Raw genomic sequence first — 21,745 nt, 5'->3', positions numbered from 1 at the left:
AGTGCAGTGTTTCAGTGGGCGGTGAAGGTTCACTAAGGAATAAAGGCTATAAAACAAAAGCATGATCGGAATAATTGGACAGGAATAGCTCAGTGTACCCATTGTTCTCTTGTGTCCTGCTGCAGTGTCTCACAGAGGCAACAAGGTAACAGCGACAGCTCCGCGGACGAGGCCATGACACAGGAGACGCCGCCTGTGGTGACCAGCAAGCTCACCCGGTTAGTAGACTGACACACAGACACGAAAGCAGAATATCATCAACTAGGGATGTAACGATTCACGATACTGGGTTCACGATACGATTTTCTCACGATTTATTTTACAAAATGGGAATGTTGACAAATGACTGAAAAATATTCCTTTATTTTTTGGGGGAAAATACTATACTATTTTCCTTTTATTTTTCATTGTCAAAAGAATCCCTTGATAAACTATTCAAAATGATGCAATTTAACTCAAAATAAATCTTGAATGAAATAAATAAAGAAATAATACAAATGAAGAAGCCTATTAATTTAAATTCTGGTTCTATAGTAAACAATTCAAAACTGCATAATAGTTCTTTTTCTTTTTAAAAGTGCAACTGAAAATGCGTTTTGTGCCTTAACAATTGGACTTTAAAAAAACAAAACAAAAAAAAAACAGTAATTTTACTGTATTTATGTCAGATATTTGTTTAGACCAGCAGAGGGCGCTGGTAACCCAGTGGTCGGTTGGCATGCAGTTATTCCACCAGTGAAGAAGAGAAGCTATGCTAGCAGACAGAGCTAATAGAAAAACGTGACTTTTACAGATATTTACGTAATATTACAGATATTCTTTCGGTGCTATAGGGGTAAAGAATCATTTATGAGCATGTTTAACAGTAAATGGCGGCCAGAAAGAAAATAGTAGCAGATTTCGCCCGTCACGTCCGCTTCTGGAAGGATTAATAAATAGCGCCCTCTGCTGTTTAAAAAAAGTACTGCGATTCAATTTTCAGAGCGTCGATGTGAACCGTGGTACCTATGAATCGATTTTTAACTGCCTTACGATTAATCGTTACATCCCTATCATCAACAATTCCCAATATATTAATGGTACAAGAGCAGGAAATGCTACGTTGATGAATAAAGATAGAATCCATTCTAGAATGGTGCCATGTATGAGTTACAAACCTGATGAAAAGTTGCCAAATTGCCACACAAAAGCCATTAATCAATCAGAAACGCAGTTAACCCTCCTGTTATTCTTGGCGTCAATTTGACCCCATTCAAAAAATTATATTGGCTTTTTTTCCATGACTTCCTGATTTGAAAGGAACAATTGGTAAAGCATATTATTATGAAGATTTTATTTCACGCATTGGTGTTCCTCTTTCTTTAGTTATTTTAGCTGTGTAAAACGTGTTTCTTACATCCCTACACCTGCAGGTGCAGAGTTTATACTTTTGAGTTGATACATGACCAAGTAGAACTGATATTGTGTTAAAAATAAGTCAATATATATGTTTATTGGGGGGGAGGTCGTCACCAACATCAATCAATATGGTTCATTCTGTGAGAGTCATGAATGTGCACCTCAAATTAGAGAAGATTTGGATGAAAACTATTCAAGATAAATTAATTTTAAGCCTGATGGTGGCGCTAGAGAACAGGTCAAGGTTTCTTTATTAAATACAAACTTGGTCAACAATTTTCTGAAAATCACTCACTGGAGGCAAATATCCCTAGGGTCAGATTGACCCCAAGGGTAAAATGTTTTAGTAATATTTGAGGATAATAAGAGGGTTAAAGATGAAAAGCATCGTAATGAAACATCCTCCAGCCTTCTTCTACGTCTGGTCTAGTCTGCTTGTGTTTGTATCACAGTGTGGTTTCTGGGCTCTGTCCCACAGGGCCGGATGCATCCATCGTTACAACCACACGGCTGCGGACCAGAAACAGAAGTAAGTACCATTTAAAACCACCAGCATTAGTTTTAGGATATGATCACGTGTTAGATTTATGGATGAAAAGATTCACTGCTTGTGGTCGAATCAGATCGTAATCGCTCCTGAGGAGATTGTAATTCTTAGATCATTGGTTGGTTGGCCACCTTTATAAATAGAGTTCAGGATCCCATTGACCTAAATCTTGTAAAGTAGCATTTTGCCACTAGAGGATTTCTTAGTGGAAGCCACTAGACTTAAAGTTCTGCTTGAAAATGGTTCAACTCTCATCCAAGAGACTGATTCAGTTCAGATCATAAATCTCCCCATAATTATACTGTCTATTATGTAGTACAAGTATGGTTAGGAGGATTAGAATGATGACTGTTGCCCCTGAAATATACTTCCAAGTTTCCCAAGATGCATTTCAAACCTGACGCGCACTGAGGCTAAATATCTATAGATTTTCCACCTTTGAAAGTTCTGAAAAAACTTTAAGCGAGAAAGTGACCAAGTAGAATATCAACATGTGCTCATTTGATCCATAAAATTCGCATATACACATTTCAGAGATTTTTGGAGACCCGCCATTGTGCTCATGACAAAACCTCTGGTTAACTTCAAAACAAGAGCCCTATTTAAAAAAAGCGTTAAAAACTAATGAAAGACAAGAAGAGATGCTTTTGTTTTGAAAAGGGGATGTTTGATTTTTAGCTTGAAGCTGGTCCCAAGGTGATTTTACATTCTGCTCGCAATGCTTCATGGTGCTGTTGAGTATAACAAGTGTGCATACTTAAAAAAATGTCCAGATATAGTATACATCCGGGTATGTAATGTGAACGCAGTACATACTTATTTTGACGTCAGACTGAGTATAAGTAGTATGTTGGTATGTGATTTTGAACACAGCCTGTCTTAGATTCCACCGTTCACTCTTAATACCAATCTACCATTTCTTATGCTAATTATTATTAGCCACACTGCAGACTACTCAAGGCTAAGTCCAGTTGCCTTAACTAAGCAGCTAGAAATAGCTTTTAAAGACTTTACCTTTTCAGTTTTATTCTTTGTTTTCTTTGTTAAAATTGCAATATTACATGTACAGTACAATTCTTTCATCCATCAATCTATCTTAATCATTGGTTCACTGTGCTGGCATTCCCCTCCATTAGTCACATCCTCTTTGTAACAAACTAATATTGTCAGTTTTAGTCCTTTTCTCATCTGTCTGCTCATTAAAATATAGCAGTGTCATTAAAGCAGAACTCTCCTTTGCTCATTAAAACGCTTTGACGCTGACAAACGACGACATGCGGTTTTCTTTCCTTCCCATTAACAGGCCAGACACGGAGCTCAACAGCTTTTGGGGAGTCACAATACGCTTTTTAAATGTCGATCAGTGGCGCTCTGGAACTTTTCTGTCCACTGATCAGCGGGAGGGGTTTTTTTTTTTTTTTTGGGGCTAGTAAAGCTGCTTTCTTTTCAGTGTGAAATTTGAGTGGGAGTTTTGCAAATGGGGATTCAATACTCATTCAATGAATTGATTAAATTGTCTTAAATGACTGAAAAAGACACTGGGATTTTAAAAACCGAATAGCAGTAAATAGAGCCACCAATTTTGTTTTATATCTTCCCCATTGCTGTTTAGTTTCCACATCATCCGATAATGGCTAAAAAAAACTTCATAAAAACATTTGATGATTGAGTTAACTATTGCTATTCATTGAATTTTTCTATGCATCAGATGCGTAGAGGGGAACATGGCGCTAAAATCACGCAAGATTGCATACCGCAAGACTTTGCACAAGATTTAACATGTCCATGTGTTCGCTACACCCGTTTAATAAAAACGTGTGATGTGTGTCAAGGTTTAGTCCGTGTCGTATAGCCATCTATAATTATGTCCATCATTCTGCAAAATATTGCGAGAATTCGTAGCAACAGTTATGGCCCAAGATTTGACATTTCCTTCACTTTGCCATGCATTCAGCCACCTGTTTATGAGGAGAAAAAGCATGTAAATATATGACATTGTCCCAAAACACATGTGGGAGGTATGATTTCTGTCTGTTTCTCCATTATCATGAAGAATGGGAGGCCTTAGTGAGTTTACTGTTGGATATAAGGAATAAAAACACTGGTCTCTGCTCCTATGACTCAATCACAGAGGGGGTCGACCCAAAGCAGCACCAGCTTTGACCCGAGGGGAAGGTTGTGAGGTTTCACCTCAAGGTGAACGAGAAAGGTGAACCGCGATCTGGCCTGGGTAATAAAAAAAAAAAAAATGTACATTTTATATTTTACATAAATTTTATCACATAAATTTCAGCAGTCGCACAAGGGGTTTGTTCCCTTTTTACAAACACATCATTTCTGTTTGGAAAATGAATATAAAGTAGTGTTCTTTTTGTGTTTTTCATTTCAAATGAATACATTCTTAGGCTTTAGGGTGAAACCACAAAGTGGCAATAATTCTAACTTTATTGGTCAATACGAATGAGTATTTCCAGTTATTGATATTTAAGAAATCAAAGCTTATTTGTTCTCAAAGAATGACACACTTGCTTTTAATCATCAGTTACATGATTATATGTTTTGTTTCCATGGTGATGATTGAATGGTTGTGTATGGATACCCATTTAAGATCAAAGGAGAAATAAAGAGGCCACATACTGTAGTGGAGGGTTAGAGAGTGGGTCGACATCATGATATATAAACGTCTCAGAGGAGCTGGTATAGATTTGGTTCTGGAGAAAGTGTAGGTCATTCAATAACATCAGTGCATTTATTATTAACAAACTGGGTACACAATCCATCTAAATAACCAATAGTGGATTAGAGCATCTCATACAGAACTTCAAAGCTGCTAGAGTAGAAGTCACTTTCCACAAAGTGTATGTTTTTGGGGTTTTTTTGGCAGAAGAAACATCAAAGTCGCACCCGGTTATAAGTCACATGTCAGTTTGTGAATGTGGTTATTTGTATACTTAATGCCAGTCATTAATTTCATGTTTTCTGATCTGAAAAGTATTGGCTCTTCCTGCATGTGTCAGCCTCTGGACCGTAGTCGGAGACACGGAGAGAGCTTTAACTGAAGCTGGTGCTTCTCTGGGTCAACTCCCTCAGTGTTGGAAGCACCAAAATAGCAGCTTTTATTCCTCCAGTACAATAAACTCACTCTTTGAGAGCCTCACTAGCCACTACTAGTATTCCCACACTGATCCGTTTTTGTGCGCTCTTGTTGGAACTCAATTCAAGTATTCTCTAGTTCCGTTTCAGGATTTAGGTCAATATTACGACACTCCGACATTTTAAAATTTAAACTTATTTGGTTTCTATTTAGATGCGTAAGAGGCTCCCTCTTATTTTCCAATATTTCTTCTCCATTTGTTTTCATGAATGTAAATATGTCAATATGCAATGTTATGGACATAGTAAATACACATTATCATGAATATAGCTGCTATACTCAACTACACGGTCTGGCTACGTCTTGTGGATGTTTCTTACAAATGACGTCTTACATATCACCTAAAAAACGTATTCACATTTTACTACCAAGATGGTTCTGCTGTCCAAAAACTTGTACAAGTTGCACCCTCAAATTTGCATTAAAAAAGACAATATACTCTGGAAATGTTGGTACTTCTGTCTACTGCAGATGTGCACACAGCCTCCATTTTTTTCCTGCGCTTAAAAGAAGTTGTAATGGCATCTTCAGAACCAAACGTATAAATTGAAGTATAAATAGAGGCTTTTTTGAGTTTTTACTGTCTTTACTGTAGGATTGAAAAGACTAAGTGGTCTAGGTCGAGTCTAGTATCCAGTTATTTATGGCCTTACTTTCCAAGCTACAGGAAGGACTTTCTCTAACTTCTCCCAACTTTTATCAAATGTGTAAAAGTAACCAATTCTTCTTACGAACTGCCATTCCAGTTGAACAGTGCAGGTTGCGAATAACAGTACAGGCTTTGGTAGCGGGGCATGTAACTTCAAGTGTTCTAACAGCAGAGCAAAGACGGAAACCAATAATCGTACATCTCCCATGTGAGAAACCTGTTTGGTGGCAGCTGGGAGGAGAAAATGTTTTCGGAGAGAAAAGTGCAGGAAAAAGTTAGGAAAAGAAACTTGGGGTGAGACATGAGGCTGGGGACTGCAAATTAGAAACTGAGAAAACACAGAAGTGGGCAGTTCCTCTGAGAGTTGGACACAGACTACAGCAGCCTGTACGAAGAGACTCCTCATCTGCTGTATAGCCGCCCCAACCTGCTAAGCCAACAAAGTAAAAATGTCTTTTCTTTAACTGGTATTATTAAGCAACAATTGGAGATTTGTGGGTAGAAGGGGCAAGAATGAGAATATCATCAGAAAATATTCATAAAGTATTAGACTTGTGTTTTCAGAGCATGCTCCAATCTGTCAAGAATCGATCTTAATCAATCACGATCCATAAAACATCCAGCTTGATCGATACTGATGTAGCATACGTGATTCACGCGCACGGCTCAAATAGGGTCATTGGTGTGGCATTTTAACAAAAAAGACTTCAAATTAGCCACACTATGGGATGCTGTTCAACCATAGTTAAGCTCTGCTAGCAAACCCGACGTTATTGCGGGCGACCTCAGACAACACGGAGTTGCCGTGTAGGACGCAGATCTACTGGCACAGGACCGCCAGCTTTGGAAGAAACTGGTTGGCTCAACACAAGGGGACGGGAGACCGCCCCCAATGCAAGAGCCCTAGTTAGTTAGTTCATGCTCAAATGTGTTGGACATGTACTCAATTTAGGTTCACTAGTGCACGAGTACACTAGTACTATGAGTAAGCCTTATATGCTAACAAGGGGGCGGGGGAAAGCAAATTCCTGCTCACCATCAAAAATATTACAACCAATCAGGGTGCTGGATTTGCTTATAATCCCTCTTACTTCATTTGCATTAGGTCTACGAGTACTACTAGTGCGTGACTAAAATGTAACTAGTAACACAAAATTGTCAACTAGTAGATGATATACGATTAAGGTCTACTTATAAACCAAAAAACTTTACGAGTAAGAATAAATGTTTGTTTACTTGTACTACTAGTACACTTAGTCACACAAGTAGTACTAGTAAGGCCAAAGGATTTACGAGTGACACTTTTTGCTTTACTAGTAAATAGGGATGTAACGATTCATTCAACTCCCGATACGATTCGATTCACGATACTGGGTTCACGATACGATTCTCTCACGATTTATTTTACAAAATGGGACTGTAGACAAATTTTTTTTTTTTGGGAAAAAAACTAGAAAATACTGTATTATTTTCCTTTTATATTTCATTGTCAAAAGAATTCCTTGATAAACTATTCAAAACAATGCAATTTAACTAAAAATAAATCTTGAATGAAATAAATAAAGGAATAATAGAAATAAAAATGAAGCCTATTAATTTAAATTCTGGTTCTATAATAAACAATGCAAAACTGCATAATAGTTATTTTTCTTTTTAAAAGTGCAACTGAAAATGTATTTTGTGCCTTAACAATTGGACTTTAAAAAAAAAAAAACCGTGATTACATTGATTTACGTCATATTTGTTTGGACCAGCAGAGGGCGCTGGTAACCCAGTGGTCGGTTGGCATGCAGAAATTCTTGCAGTGAAGAAGAGAAGCTATGCTAGCAGACAGAGCTAATAGAAAAATGTGACTTTTACAGATATTCAAGTAATATTGCAGATATTCTTTCGGTGCTAAAGGGGTAATGAATCATTTATTAACAAATTTAAGAGTAGAAGGAGGCCAGAAAGAAAGTATTAGCAGATTCCGCCCGCCGCCTACACTTGTACACTTGCCCTCTGCTGGTTAAAAAAAGTACTGCAATTCAATTTTCAGAAAATCGATATCAACCGTGATACCTATGAATCGATTTTTAACTGCCTTACGATTAATCGTTACATTCCTACTAGTAAAGCTTAACTATGCTTTCACTAATATTAAATTAATGCTAAAACGGCTTTCATTAGTTTACAGTTGTCTCAGAAACATGATCCAAAGTGAGACAAAGTTAGAGATATAGAGGTACGACAATATTAAAACAATGCTTGTAATTCTTGTTAAATGCTGAGGAAAGTAGAAGCTGACGAACTTCAGAAAACATTCTGGCTCTTGTTGTTGCACAAGGTAAATCCACTTTAATCCAAACTTCAAATACATTTTTATTTCTAATTATTAAGGACTATAATGTTGTACTGTTTGTGCTGTTGTTATCTGATTTAACAATGTTCGATTTTTTTACTCTGTACAGGCAGGACAAGAACCAAAAGACAAGTGAAGCAGAAAAAGAGAAAGAAAAAGGTAACAAAAACTACACACATTATCACATTTAAGTGTGTCCTAATCAGATGAAATTGACGACAGTTGTACTTCTTTAATCAAATCAGAAAATGGTCCAAGAAACATATCAGCGTCTGTAAAAGTCAGCGATAGAAAATAAAAAGTGTAAATCTAATAAATAGAGATAAATGAAACATAAATAAAAAAACATCCAAAGGTTCAAATGGAAAGTTCAACTAAAAGTAGAAAAAAATAACATCTAAAATTTAGTGTGATTAAAATGAGACGTATTGGATTTTCCGAGAATATATAAGGGAAAATTAAGTGTCCTTTGATATGAGCAGGTTGGCTTTGATGTGGAATCTGCATCAATCCTCAATAGTAATGAATGGTAAAACGTTCATGGAAAAATGTAAATCATCAGAATAGAGTGTACTGTATATCCCGACTTGTTTTTACACCCAAAACTTAAACATTGGATAAAAGCTGAGGGAGGCGTTACACGCTTCATGTTGACATTTGATTTATTCCTTTGATTCCTCTTTACACACAGAGGAGAACTTGTAGCTGGCATGTGCACGTGTGTGTGCACCTTAGCGAGACATGAGACAGCTTCTTTGTCTCTAGACATTCATTTCTTCTCCGACACGTGTCATCTCAACCTCTGCACACTGCATCGTCTGCGTGCGTGCGTGCGTGTGTGTGTGTGGCCCTTAAGTCAGTCTTCCTGTGGTTTCTTTGGGAAAGTGCATGCTGTGCAATGAGTTCTACTGTGGCGTCTTTCTCCATTAGTGATGACTCTGCTAGGTAGTTTGATTTGAGTGTTGTTGTTTTTCCGCTGCGTTTCGTTCTGAGCTGAATGCCACCCAGTTTTCGCCGTCAGTGATTAACCTCACTTTTGGAAATTAATCGCATCCTGCAACAACAGAAACTGAAGTAATGGCTGATAGTCAGCAGCTTCAGAGGAAGTCCTTCTGTCAGCAGCCTTCTTCTTTGCCCTTCTAGTTTTATCCATTGTGTTTGACATGGAAACGTTACAACAACAGATGTGAGCAATAATAAATACTAAATATTAGGGATGTAACGATTCACTCAACTCCCGATACGATTAGATTCACGATACGATTCGCTCACGATTTATTTTACAAAATGGGACTGTAGACAAATGACTGAACAATATCCCTTTATTTTTTTGGGAAAAAAACTAGAAAATACTGTATTATTTTCCTTTTATTTTTCATTGTCAAAAGAATCCCTTGATAAACTATTCAAAACAATGCAATTTAACTAAAAATAGATCTTGAATGAAATAAATAAAGGAATAATACAAATGAAGATTTCAATTCTGGTTCTATAGTAAACAATGCAAAACTGCATAATAGTTCTTTTTCTTTTTAAAAGTGCAATTGAAAATGTATTTTGTGCCTTAACAATTGGACATTTCACTGTATTTACGTCAGATATTTGTTTGGACCAGCAGAGGGCGCTGGTAACCCAGTGGTCGGTTGGCATGCAAATATCTTGCAGTGAAGAAGAGATGCTATGCTAGCAGACAGAGCTAATAGAAAAACGTGACTTTTACAGATATTCACGTAATATTACAGATATTCTTTTGGTGCTAAAGGGGTAAGGAACAATTTATTAACATGTTTAAGAGTAGAAGACGGCCAGAAAGAAAGTAGTAGCAGATTCCGCCTGCCACGTACACTGCTAGACAAGGGAAGGGATAAATATATATATATATATGTTTAATAAAAGTAGTGCGATTCAATTTTCAAAGTGTCAATGTGAATCGTGATACCTATGAATCGATTTTTAACTGCCTTACGATTAATCATTACATTCCTACTAAATATGACAGCTGATCTGCTGTCTATGATGATATACTGTTTTATTTCAAACAAATGCAATAATGCAAAAAACAATATTACAATAAACAAAAGATTTGATGCAGATGGCTTCCCTTCAGAAAAAAACCCCAAAACAATAATTACCTATATTACCCCATACACATACAGTACTTGGTGTTCAAAAGTTAGTGGGTGAAAGTATAAACGTATTATTCCCGCCCCTTCTCCTACATTGCAGTAACAAATAATTAGTTTTCAGCGTCCTCTTTTCCAGCCATTGCTGCTGTTAATAAATTGTCATATCTTTATTTGATTTTGATTAAATACACAAAAAAGCATATTGCACACTTGCTGTAGACTCTTTAGTTTCCATTGACAAACTGTTCCAGAATCTTATTCCACGCTTTTCCTTATTGTCCGCACACTCACAGACCTAAAATTTATTTTACTTTACAGTTTGTAAGCCTCTCAAAAAAGAGCTTTTGAATGTTTTCAGGTCATAATGTATTCTTGGCCTTAAATACAACTTGATTAGTTTGAAAAAACTAAATCTGCATATTTCAGTAACTTTGACGTGTGGAGCAATGGGTTTGTATGATCTAAATATCTGGCGTTATGTATATTACGTATTGCTCCATTTTGAAGTTTAACTATTGATTGTAAATTGAAATGTATCGAGAGAACCACTTGGCGTACGTTACCTTTCTCGTCCTAATGAGTGTCACAGATTTGGCTCTCAAGGCAAATGTTTTTCCGTACGGTTTTTAAAAATGATGTAATCGTCAGCAATGGGTGTACAGTTGAGTTATTACTGGATAGCATCACCGAGGACTAATCATAGTTTCTATTTAAAGAGGGGCGAAATGAGCTGCTTTTCTCACCATCAAAACAGATTCAAGTCCAATATGGGACATGGTTAACGGTTTCTTACTTCTATTGACTTAAAATCAGTGTCAAACTCATTCCGTTGGTAGAAAGCGTCAATATTAAAAACATCACACTTTCAGAAGTTCATGAAAAAAAGAAAGTAATAAACACCAGGAATAAAGCACGTTGTCCTTATGCTACAAAACTCCAATTTCAACCACTGCAGTGATTTCTTTATACCATTTATTTTTCCTATTGAGCACACTGATGTTCACATTTTGTTTGTTGTCATTATTCCATCTCATTTTCGAGCTGCATTGACTGTTGAATAAAGCTGTTAAAAGCTTTTGGAAGATCCGCACACTTGTTAGTCGCAGATGGAAGATGGACTTTTCTTCCCTTTGCTATATTTGATGGTAAAACTGGACCACAGGGTGTTATTAAGACTTTACTTTGAGGTTGACAATACTGTAGTTCATGTTTGCTAACGTTGTCATTTGTTTAGCGTTGGCTGAACCAAGGTTCTGGATCTTTATTACTTCTTGCTCTGCTGTGACAGAAATATTTCAGTATTCACACATCTAAAGAAGTTGTAACACTTCACTTAACATTAGCCTCTTCTGCTCCTGCTGGGCTAGACGTTAACCTTATTAAAAGCTATTTGATTATACTAGCATGTTTGGTGAAAACTATGTTTACAGTATTAAATGCGATCTTTTCTAAAATGCTGTTTACTAGTAATCAGTGAAGCACTTTTTTCACTTTGACTCATATTATCAGTCTAAAGTTGTATCAGTTTTATTGTGATAATTGTTTGTTAGCTTTGGTGTGGGCTAGGCTAGAGATGTTAGCTTTGGTGTGGGCTAGGCTAGGCTAGAGATGTTAGCTTTGGTGTGGGCTAGGCTAGAGATGTTAGCTTTGGTGTGGACTAGGCTAGGCTAGAGATGTTAGCTTTGGTGTGGGCTAGGCTAGGCTAGAGATGTTAGCTTTGTCAACCTTGGCTATAGATTTTTTCTTAAAAGGTAAGTGTTTGGATCCAGTGAACACTTATGCTTACAGAATATTAAATTTATAGTCTTTCCGTCAATTACACACAATTTGCTGCCATGTGTAGCCTTAAATGCCACAGGAATGATTTATTCTTTGAATGGTTAAACTTGATTAATTAAGATATTTGTGGTGGAAATGAAATTATAAACTACCTCCTCTAGTCTTGTGTATAACATAAAATATGTTTAATGTATTAAAAATTAACAAAATATGTGCCTTTGAGTACAACTGATGTAATGTACACGTACATATAGATCCATAGAATTTGTATTTTAGTTGTTGGGTATCAGTCATTGATCTGTTCAACCATTGAAAGCACCCAGATTTAAGAGCAGCTTTAAGAGCCAATCCTGTGTTCTTCTCTGGTGTGATAAGGGATTTCATGGAACAAAATTACACACCATTATCCCCGAATGATAGGGAACATGATGACTGCTCCATTGAAAAAGAAGCTAAAGTGCTAACAAATTGTGGTTTATCCTCCTCCTTGATGTTTACAACGTATCAATTGTTTATGGTGATGTTGTGCCCCGGGTTTGAGGAACGGCTTTCTTTCTTCTTGTGTATTATTACGCAGTTGTGAGGCTGAAGCAGACTGGGTAGTTACAATCATCTCCTCTCTGGCACTGGAGTGAGTAATTATGCTAAATGGGCAGACGAGTCTACTGTCCTTTTGTGTGTAATCGACTTTAAGACTTCAGCTGAGAGAGGCTTGTGAATGCTGTTTGACGGGTGATAGAAGAGAATTGGCCCAGACTTTTCACTCATAAAATATGTAAAATAGCAACAGCGAGCTTTACTTGGCGTCCAGCGCACAAACATCTGTAGTCTTGGACGTTCCCATAAGGGTTAGACAGGTTGACTGCATCAAACTCAAAGGTTCAGTGGAGCAGGTGACGGGTGTGTGTGTGTGTGTGTTCTAGTGTGTACTTCTTCATCCTCCCTCTCATGTTTCTTTTTTTTTCTTGTTTACTTAATTCCTTCTTGGGGCTGAATGTGTTTGATTTCTACATGTGGAGATGTGTGTAGGACTCAGTGGTGAGCGCTTTGTTTTTGGTTTGTCTCGGAGCCCTAAAAGCTCCTAAAGGTTCCTGAAGTCTACTCTCATGGCTTTTCCTGTTCCTCCTCACACACACACACACGCACACACACACGCGCACACACACACGCACACACACACACACACACACACTACTGAACCTAACGTAACTAGATTAGTACTCTGCTATTAGATATAGAGAGAAAGTAAGCGCGAGTATTGAGGTCAACCTCATAAACATTCATCTCACCAGCATCAGGTCTGTGTTGTTGGTGGTAGTGGCCATGCTTTGTTTAGTCAACAACAATACATTTACAATTAGCAATAATTGATCACAAAATGGATGAATTTACAATAGTGTTTTTAAACTGTGGGTTGTGCCACCAGGGAGTGGGGCACAACGTCGACCTCGCCTTTTCTTTGTCGAGAAAGTTGAAGAAAAGTAGTTGCATGTTTTTCCTTTTTCAATAAAGGACACTTTCTTTTATCCATTTTGTTTCCATTTTGTTGTGATGGTGGTTGAAATGTTTAATCCTTCGGGGGGTGCAACAGTAAAAGGTGGTTTGAGAACCACTGTTTTACATCAATGCAAGTTGCTAAAATAAATCTAAAGTGCAAGAAAACTTGGAAAGTTTCACCTACAAAATCCATCGCAGAGGCTCTGTTTTGCCCCCACCTGTGCACTCCCCAGTGCTCTGTGCAATGATTTGCTCTTTAGAAACAAGCCGCTATAAGAGCCAATCCTGGGTCTTTCAGTTGCAAATGGTAAATATTCTGAAAAAAAAAAAAAACTATTCTTCTTTGACATTTAAAACCCATTAAAATGTTAAAACAGTGCAAATAAACATTAATGGATTCCAAATGAGTTCAAAGCCTAAGGGTCTATCACATACTGTAACTCATGATTCCCAAAGGTATAGAAAATATAAATACACAAGTAAGCATGACACTCGGGCCAGCAAACCATCTAAAAAAGGATAACGGTATATATTTTAAGGCACTCATGAACACGTGGTGACTATTTTTTTAATGCAACAGTGGACATGATGTCTACTTTAAAATGTGTAATAAATATTAATAGATCAACATCAATAAGGACTTCAATCACAGCTTGCATAGATATAAATAGATGCTACTGTTAGCTTAGTAGAACAACAAGCAAATCTAAACCAAATTTTCTTATTAAACAAAAACTAACGTCAACCAAGCAAACATTGCCAACAGATAAATGTCATCCATTGAATCCATCAAAAAGTTCTTTGCCACTTCTGACACATCCTGTTTGTGTTTCAATAACACCGTCAACCTCTGGCTGCAGGTCAGGCATATTTATTCTTAGCCCGCAACAACAAATGCTACTGACACTAACGATGAGATTCCCACACCATGTGACAACATCCAACACAACTTCAGCTTTGAAACAAACAGATCTGCTCATTCTTCAAAAAGGCCAAGTAATCTAAACCAGCCTTTTAAAGTGTCTTTATAACTTCCATTGCTTAGAGAACAACAAGCTACCGGTACTTGTGATACAGAGATTTCTTCATTGTTCAGAAAACATTTCTTTTAAGTGGCTGAAAGGTTTTCTTTTGATTTCAGTCGTACATTATGTTTTTCTTGCCAGAATTGTTGATCAACTGTGTGAAGAACAAAGACCTCAAAAAGGTAAGTGACATTGTAACAGCGTTGAAGCCACAAACTCAATCAAGTTTATCTGCTACTAGTGCTTTCCCCCGCCGATTCTTCACCAATTGCTGGTCTTTTAATAAACCACCAGCATTGGGGGGGGATTCCATTCCAGGGCCTTTGTTCTCCTCAGATTCCTACATGCAGGGAACATGTAAAAGTGAATTGATTAAAATAATGTCCCTTCAGTGGCTCGGTATTAATAAATTAGTATTTTTTGTTACGATTTGTCCTTTTTTTTTTTTTTTTTTTTCAAGACAGTTTTGGGTTTTTTTCACATTTAGCTGCAGGAACTTCATGAGAAGGGGGCGGACCTTGCACTGCTAGACCAATCAGGATGCAGTTTGTTACACCACGCCGTCAGTACAGGAAGTAAAGAGATGGTGCGATACATTCTTGACAATGGTAAGAGCTTGTTTAATTTGTGGTTTGTGTACACGTTGCGACTGCAATCTAATGACGTAGCACAACGTATCCCTGTCTCTTTTGTTGTCCTCCAGCTCCAAGTGAACTGCTTGATGTCACAGAGAAACTACAGTAGGTTGTCATGGTTACCGTTATTTCTTCCTGATATTTTCCTGTAGAACAGGGGTGGCGAACTCCAGTCCTCGAGGGCTGGATTCCTGAGACTTTTAGATGTCTCCCTGCTACAACACACCTGGTTGAAACCAATGTGTTGTCATCAAGCGCTGCAGAAGCATGATAACGAGTCATTTGATTCAGGTGTGTTGGAGCAGGGACACGTCTAAAGGATGTGCCCTCGAGGACTGGAGTTGCCCGCCCCTGCTGTAAAAGTTAACATTTCCTGTTACTTTCACATTAAATATTTGGTGTAGCTTTTAAGATGTTTCTGCAGCCTTTTCCTTAATCAGTGATGACTTTTATCGCTGCACAGTCGGCACCAAAGCAGTTTCTACAATCGCGTCATTAGATTTGACTTTTTTTTCCGTGTCTATTCTCCAAAACTCTCACATTTCGAATAATGCCGTCAGAAATGTGTTTAAATTTTCATCATAAGTACCATGTTTTCACTTAGTTCATTCTAAATGAATACTGACTTTATTCCTTGTTCTATTTGGACTCCAGTTTTTAAACCCTGGGTAGGATTCATTCTGTGGTCCTAATGTGGTACTGTATATAAAGTGTGGCTGGGAAAGTATGCGACATTGGCTGTGGGACAGTATAGCAGCTTTGATCTTGTTCCAATGAGCCCCGGCTGCCTATATGTGCTAGATATTCTGAGTAGAACATTAGAAATCACAGCGATAGCAGGGGTGTCTGATCATAAATTATGCTTGACTCCCTGAAGACATGGGAAACCTCTCCGGCTGATTATTGCTCTCTTCTTCTCCTTCTCTTGTGCTGTCGATCACCAGCGGGGAAACGGTTCTCCATCGAGCTGCATCTCTGTGTCAGAGGACAATCTGTTCTTTTCTGGTGGAAGCAGGAGCCTCGCTCATGAAAACCGACCTACAGGTGGGTCTGCTGTCCCCCAACACGGGTCTCATCTATCCACCCTTAAACACTGTTAGAAAGCTCTGGTATAAAGTCAAATTTTAATACAAATGTTTCATTGTTAAATATTTAACACCCCACAGAGCAAGACTGGTAGTTGGAGCCCTTAATGGAGAAAAGTTAATTACACACCATTATCTAGACATCTTTAACACGAGTAGTGCCAGTTCTTTCCCTTTTTTTAATAACAAGACTGTTTGCCTATTGCAGTTAAAAAGCTAAATTATAGCACAAAAGAACCTCCGTCGTCATTGATTAGCTACTTGATAACTACCACCTCTGGTACCATCATTAATAGTTTGTCACCCCACAGAAACATGAAAAAAATCACTAAGTATATAAAATCATGGAAAAACAAGTACTTCACTCTGCTCTCAAACACTGGGGGCGTGTCAGTTAGAGGCACTGGAAGCATGCGCGGCAAGGGCGCCGGGAAGGATAGGGATAGTGCTTCTCCTATTTGTTTTCCAAAAGTGCTCGGAAAGGTCTGCTCCGCCCGAGTCCGAATATGTGCATCTCTCCCAGGAAGAGTCAGATCTGCGCACACACACGATCGCGATGCAAAAAAAGCGCTCATTTCATGGAAAATGTGGCACCAACGGACACGTTTCTCTAACCGGGGTCATCAGTAACAGCTGGAGTCTCTCCTGCCCTTAACAGCAAAAATAATTCAGTTATTTAGATAAATAATTCTTAATACAGTCAATAGCTTAACTATTGTAAAAAGAAGCTCCGACGTCATCAATTAGCTGTTTGCCAGCTGTTTTTTTGCATCTCGCTAACTACTACTTTAGCAACTACGTAAATGCATTTCCGCTGAGTTTTTCTAACCATTACCAGTAAGGGCAACAAGATGTTAATTACAGTTATTTAAATAGCTCTTAATACAATCAATGGCCTAACTATTGTGAAAAGAACCTGTGGTGTCTTCCATTAAGCACATGCTAACTTTTTAGCCTCCTGCTATCTACTACCTTTGCAGCTACATGGATTTCCTTGGTTTTATAACATTGTTAATGCTACTTTCACTAAAGGAAATTATCGTAAATAGCTAAATTGCTGTTAAATGAAACCCTGCTCTCATTGATTAGCCACTTGCTAACTGCTACCTTAGATATTACGAGAAAACTTCACCCCTTTGCTAACTGTTTTAGTCACGTGCTGTTGCTACCTTAGATAACTTAATTAACTGTAAATAGCTCTTAATACAACCAGTAGCTTAACTAATATAAAATGACTTTCATTAAGAATAAACACTTGCTAACTACTACCATAGCAACTATATGGTTTTTCTTGATCTTAACATCAATAATACAAGTAGCATTATAGTTTCTTTTGCATTAACAATATAGGAAATTGCTTTTAATAATATTTTTAGTTAAACGAACTCCTGCTGTCATTGATTAGCCAATTGCTAACTGCTACGTTAGCCACTGTGTAATAACTTGACTAATATGATGACATCATATGCCAGTGTTACCAACCTGTGTTTAAAAAGATGCCAAAATGAAATCCTAAACCTATAGAAACAAGTCTTCAAATACTTCATACAAATAGAAAAATATCAATGAAAACAACAAATGCACAACTTTTGTACGAATGAAAAACAACCAATCACGAGTGTTTATGAATTCAAAACATGGCCCACATCTTACAGAACGTTTAAATGTACTGAATTATGAATGGTTGTGCACTAAACTGAAGCCTTTGTGTCTTCTGTGGTCCCATCACTCCATTGTGGTGTCCAATGTAAACTCAGCCTGTCCAGGCTGATTGCTGCTTGGCAGCGTCACTACCGGGATAATAACGCTGCCATTGTGGCCGTCTCTTGGCACGTTTGCGTATACGTTTGTGGATGCCAGTTTCAAATATGCATCTTTAGTTTCCCATGAAGGTTTCAACTGTGTAGGGGGGAAAAAACAGGCTGGACTTAGCGCTGACCTACATACAGAGACAAGCATTGAACGGCAACAAGAGAGCGAGACGAGTGGAGATGGTGGAATGAAACCAAATGGTTTAAAATCAATGTCAAAGTTTAGATTTAAACCGTAAGACATTAACACTGGTGTCAAATTACAGGAACTACGTGTTGGCTTGTTTGCAGCTAATTTATAGAGCGAAGAATGACAACTGAAGAGGGGGTGGGACTGAAAATGGGGGCTTGTTTTGGACAAAGGATAGTGATAGTGGGGGGTTGGGTGTGTCGTGTACACGCTTAATGTGTAAAAGGAAAGTGGGAAACAGAATTTCCACAATGCAATATTTTAAAGGAGCGAACTGTTTAATATTTTATTATAAATATTATAATCATATATAAAAGGCGTGTCAAACTCATTTTAGTTCAAAGGCCACATACGACCCAGTTTGACCTGAAGGGGGCCGGACCAGAAAAATCCATGTTTTTGTGAAGGAAAAAACCACAAAAAAAAAGCAACTAGTTTTCTTTAATTTTCCAATGTCATTTGCCAGAATTCTGTGGGATAATTTGCTAGAATTTTCCAGTTTTTTAAAAATATTTGTGATTTAATATCACTGTAAATAATGCATAATAATAATGCAACCCCCTTCATATTTTATCTGCAACTTACATTTACAAAAAGGGTCTGTTTCTGCTGTAACGGACCTTGAGTTTCACATTAGTGATATATATTTATTATTATTTTATTAGAACGTGATTCTGCTGTATTTACATTCATTTATTCCTTTACTTCCAATACATACAGTATATTTTTGTAACTATCTTCAGTCATAGATACTTAGAGAAAGTGATAGCTGTAGATTTTTTTTTTTTTGAAGTTGCCAGATTTGTAGCCAGTTGCTTTTTTGGGGAGCGCAATTAACCAAACCTGGCAACATAACTTACTTTTAAAAATAATGATGATTAATTTTATATAGGGCTTTTTGGGGAAGTCAAAGCCACTTTGCATAAGACAAACTCATAACATCTTTCTTATATATATATATATTTTTTTTTTTAAATAGTAGAAAGTACAATAATGAAGTACTTTTACCATCTGTTCTCAGCTCTGGATGTACATGTAGATTTTTGGGGTGTTATTTATTTCATCCTCAGGAGGAAATACTGTATATATTTCCTTCCCATCAAAACAAGCTGTTGTTCATCACTTCTTCTTCTACTACCTCTGCTCCTCCCTCTCTTTGTCCCAAAGGGCGACTTTTACAATATTTATTCCTTCAAAGCTTTCAAACTGTAGATGTCTGTCGTTGGACAGAGACGTTGAAGTGACGCGGTCTTTGTCGTTCCCGACCCAAACAGGGCGATACTCCAAAGAACAGGGCTGAGAAGGCCAATGACGCAGAGCTGGCCGCTTACCTGGGCAACCGACAGCATTATCAGATGATCCAGAGAGAAGACCAGGAAACGGCGGTCTGAGTCTGAGTCAGTCTACCCGGGCCTCTAGAACGGGGGGCGGATGATGAAGGCGCAGTGATGTCGCCCACCTCTGACCTAGCTTACTGATGCCTGTGAGGAAGCGGAGGAAGAGCTGCCGGCTGGAAGAAAGCCACGTCGTGCCAAAGTCTGAACTGCATTTGAAAAACCAGGACTGATGATGATGAGGAGGAGGAGGAGGAGGAGGAGGGTGAGGTGTTCATTTATGAGTCATTCCTTTTCATCTTTTCATTTTCAATAAGTTAATAACGTAGTAGTGCAAGCAGCTTGTTTATAATCATGTATCAGGTGAGGTTGGATCAGGGTTGGTTTCACCCACAGTGTCTCTAGTGCCTTTACATCTAAAACTACTTTTAGTCCTACTCTTACTATTACACCAACAGCACAACACATGTAGACTTAGTTCATTCCATTTTAGAAAAAAATGAAATGATTCCATTTACCCAAGTTTTCGCCAAAAAATTGCACATTTTTCCCCAAATTTTTTTGGACAATAAATATTTTCCGAAACTTCAGATTATTATAGCCATAAAATAAAAATGTCAGCTCTTGCACCCACTTTTTCCTTCTTTTCCTTTTTATTATTTTTTTACATTTTCTGAAGCGTTTATCAACACATTGAATAATTTCTCGTGTTTTCCCACTGCAACAGTTTATTTCATGTGCATATGGTCGCATTTTCTACTCTAAAATAGACATTTAAATGGTAGAAACAGTGGCTTGACTGTTTTCACCAAAACAATCTACAGCTGATGAAAGGTTCGTTACTTTTCCAACCCTTGTGTTCACCAGATCTTCACCAATGGATGTATTTCTTATTTTCATCTTCATTTCCTTTGGTTTTCAATTCTTTTATGTAAATAAGGGCATATTTTCCATTCTAACATAGACATTTAATGGTATAAACTGTGGCTTGACTGCTCTTAAGCTAGACCCGCTCTGTCCGAGCACTTTCTACATCGTCTCCACCAAAATGATCAACAACTGACAAAAAGTTCTTGACTTTTCCAACCCGTGCGTTTACGCATTCACCACCAATAGATACAAAAATCACAGCTTTTGTTCTCGCACTGAAATCAAACCCTGGTCCAAACCAACACAGATGAAGTCTTTAGGCTAAACAAGTTAGCATGTGTGGAGACAATCATGAGTCATATCAGAAATCCAAAGCCTGGCTTTATATTCTGTGTATGAATATTTATTTGAACAAAAAACAGGTTTTGTTGTGTCGTTGTTGTTAAAGGAAGTAAAGAGGCGGAGTCAAACTCACGAGATCAAACCAAAGTACTTTGAACGCAATGGATCCGAATGCTAACGTATAGCCACTTGTTAGCGTTCTTTCATACACCAGTGCGTACGATGCCAACGGAGGATGATCTTCACACTGTTTCCACGCCAACCTCCTTTAATCTCACACTTACTTTGGTCCTGACGTTGTAATTTATTGTTATATTCAAAGACTTTGGAACGTGAGTAAACAGAAGTCCAACGCTTACATCGGAGACTATGTTTTGTTTAGTTTCGCTTGTGAATTTCAGCATTGGACGTTTTTTGTATGTCTTCAGGTTAAGCTTTGCGTCGACAGTTAATTCTTGCACGTGCTGCATCACAGTGATGTCGTAGTTTTGCATACATGTTTGGCTGTTATAGTCTCTATTTGTGTTTATTATTTTTTTTTTTTTCTTGGTGGCGTGAAATAGATATTTTCTATTTTTTCTGTCCGTTTCTTGATATTTGTTAATTTCGTCAAAGCTCTTTGTATAATTTGTTTTTGAAATCAACATGAAGATAATAAAAGGAGGCAGTTTGATTGTGGCTCATGGGATTTTTATTTCCTACTACATTCACAGTGGAAGCGTTACGCTACCTTAATAACACCACAGTTACTAGCTTGTGTGATTGTTTATGGCTAGTACAAGCAACCTCCACGTTTTGTTTGAATACATTTTAACGTAAAATATAATACATATTGTGGAGTTGTTATATACTGTAAGTAGGGCCTGCCATTTTCTGTAATTATGGAAAACATGAAAGGAAATTGTTTTCTCACCCAGAATCAAACAGGAGGTTAAATGTAACAGAACATTAAAAAGAACTAA

General features: G+C 37.6%; 1 protein-coding gene across 6 annotated transcripts in view; it reads left to right on the top strand.

The window, feature by feature from the left end:
• Positions 1-21,456, top strand: part of dgkza (diacylglycerol kinase, zeta a) — a 94,673-nt gene extending 73,217 nt beyond the window's left edge. For 5 of the 6 annotated variants that reach the window (XM_028464914.1, XM_028464899.1, XM_028464891.1 and 2 more), the window contains 8 exons: positions 126-218; positions 1,877-1,927; positions 8,199-8,248; positions 14,658-14,698; positions 15,004-15,124; positions 15,220-15,256; positions 16,096-16,195; positions 19,512-19,628. In XM_028464914.1, coding sequence (XP_028320715.1) covers positions 126-218; positions 1,877-1,927; positions 8,199-8,248; positions 14,658-14,698; positions 15,004-15,124; positions 15,220-15,256; positions 16,096-16,195; positions 19,512-19,628 — 610 coding nt within the window. Of the gene's footprint in view, positions 1-125; positions 219-1,876; positions 1,928-8,198; positions 8,249-14,657; positions 14,699-15,003; positions 15,125-15,219; positions 15,257-16,095; positions 16,196-19,511 lie in introns of all 6 variants that reach the window. The other variant, XM_028464874.1, reaches the window with a different exon arrangement.
• The last annotated feature ends 289 nt before the right edge of the window (positions 21,457-21,745 follow it).

The sequence above is a fragment of the Gouania willdenowi genome, chromosome 2 (genome assembly GCF_900634775.1).
Source record: "Gouania willdenowi chromosome 2, fGouWil2.1, whole genome shotgun sequence".
Lineage (NCBI taxonomy): Eukaryota > Metazoa > Chordata > Actinopteri > Blenniiformes > Gobiesocidae > Gouania > Gouania willdenowi.
Note: the sequence above shows the minus strand (reverse complement) of the source record. Positions and strands in the feature narration are given on the sequence as shown.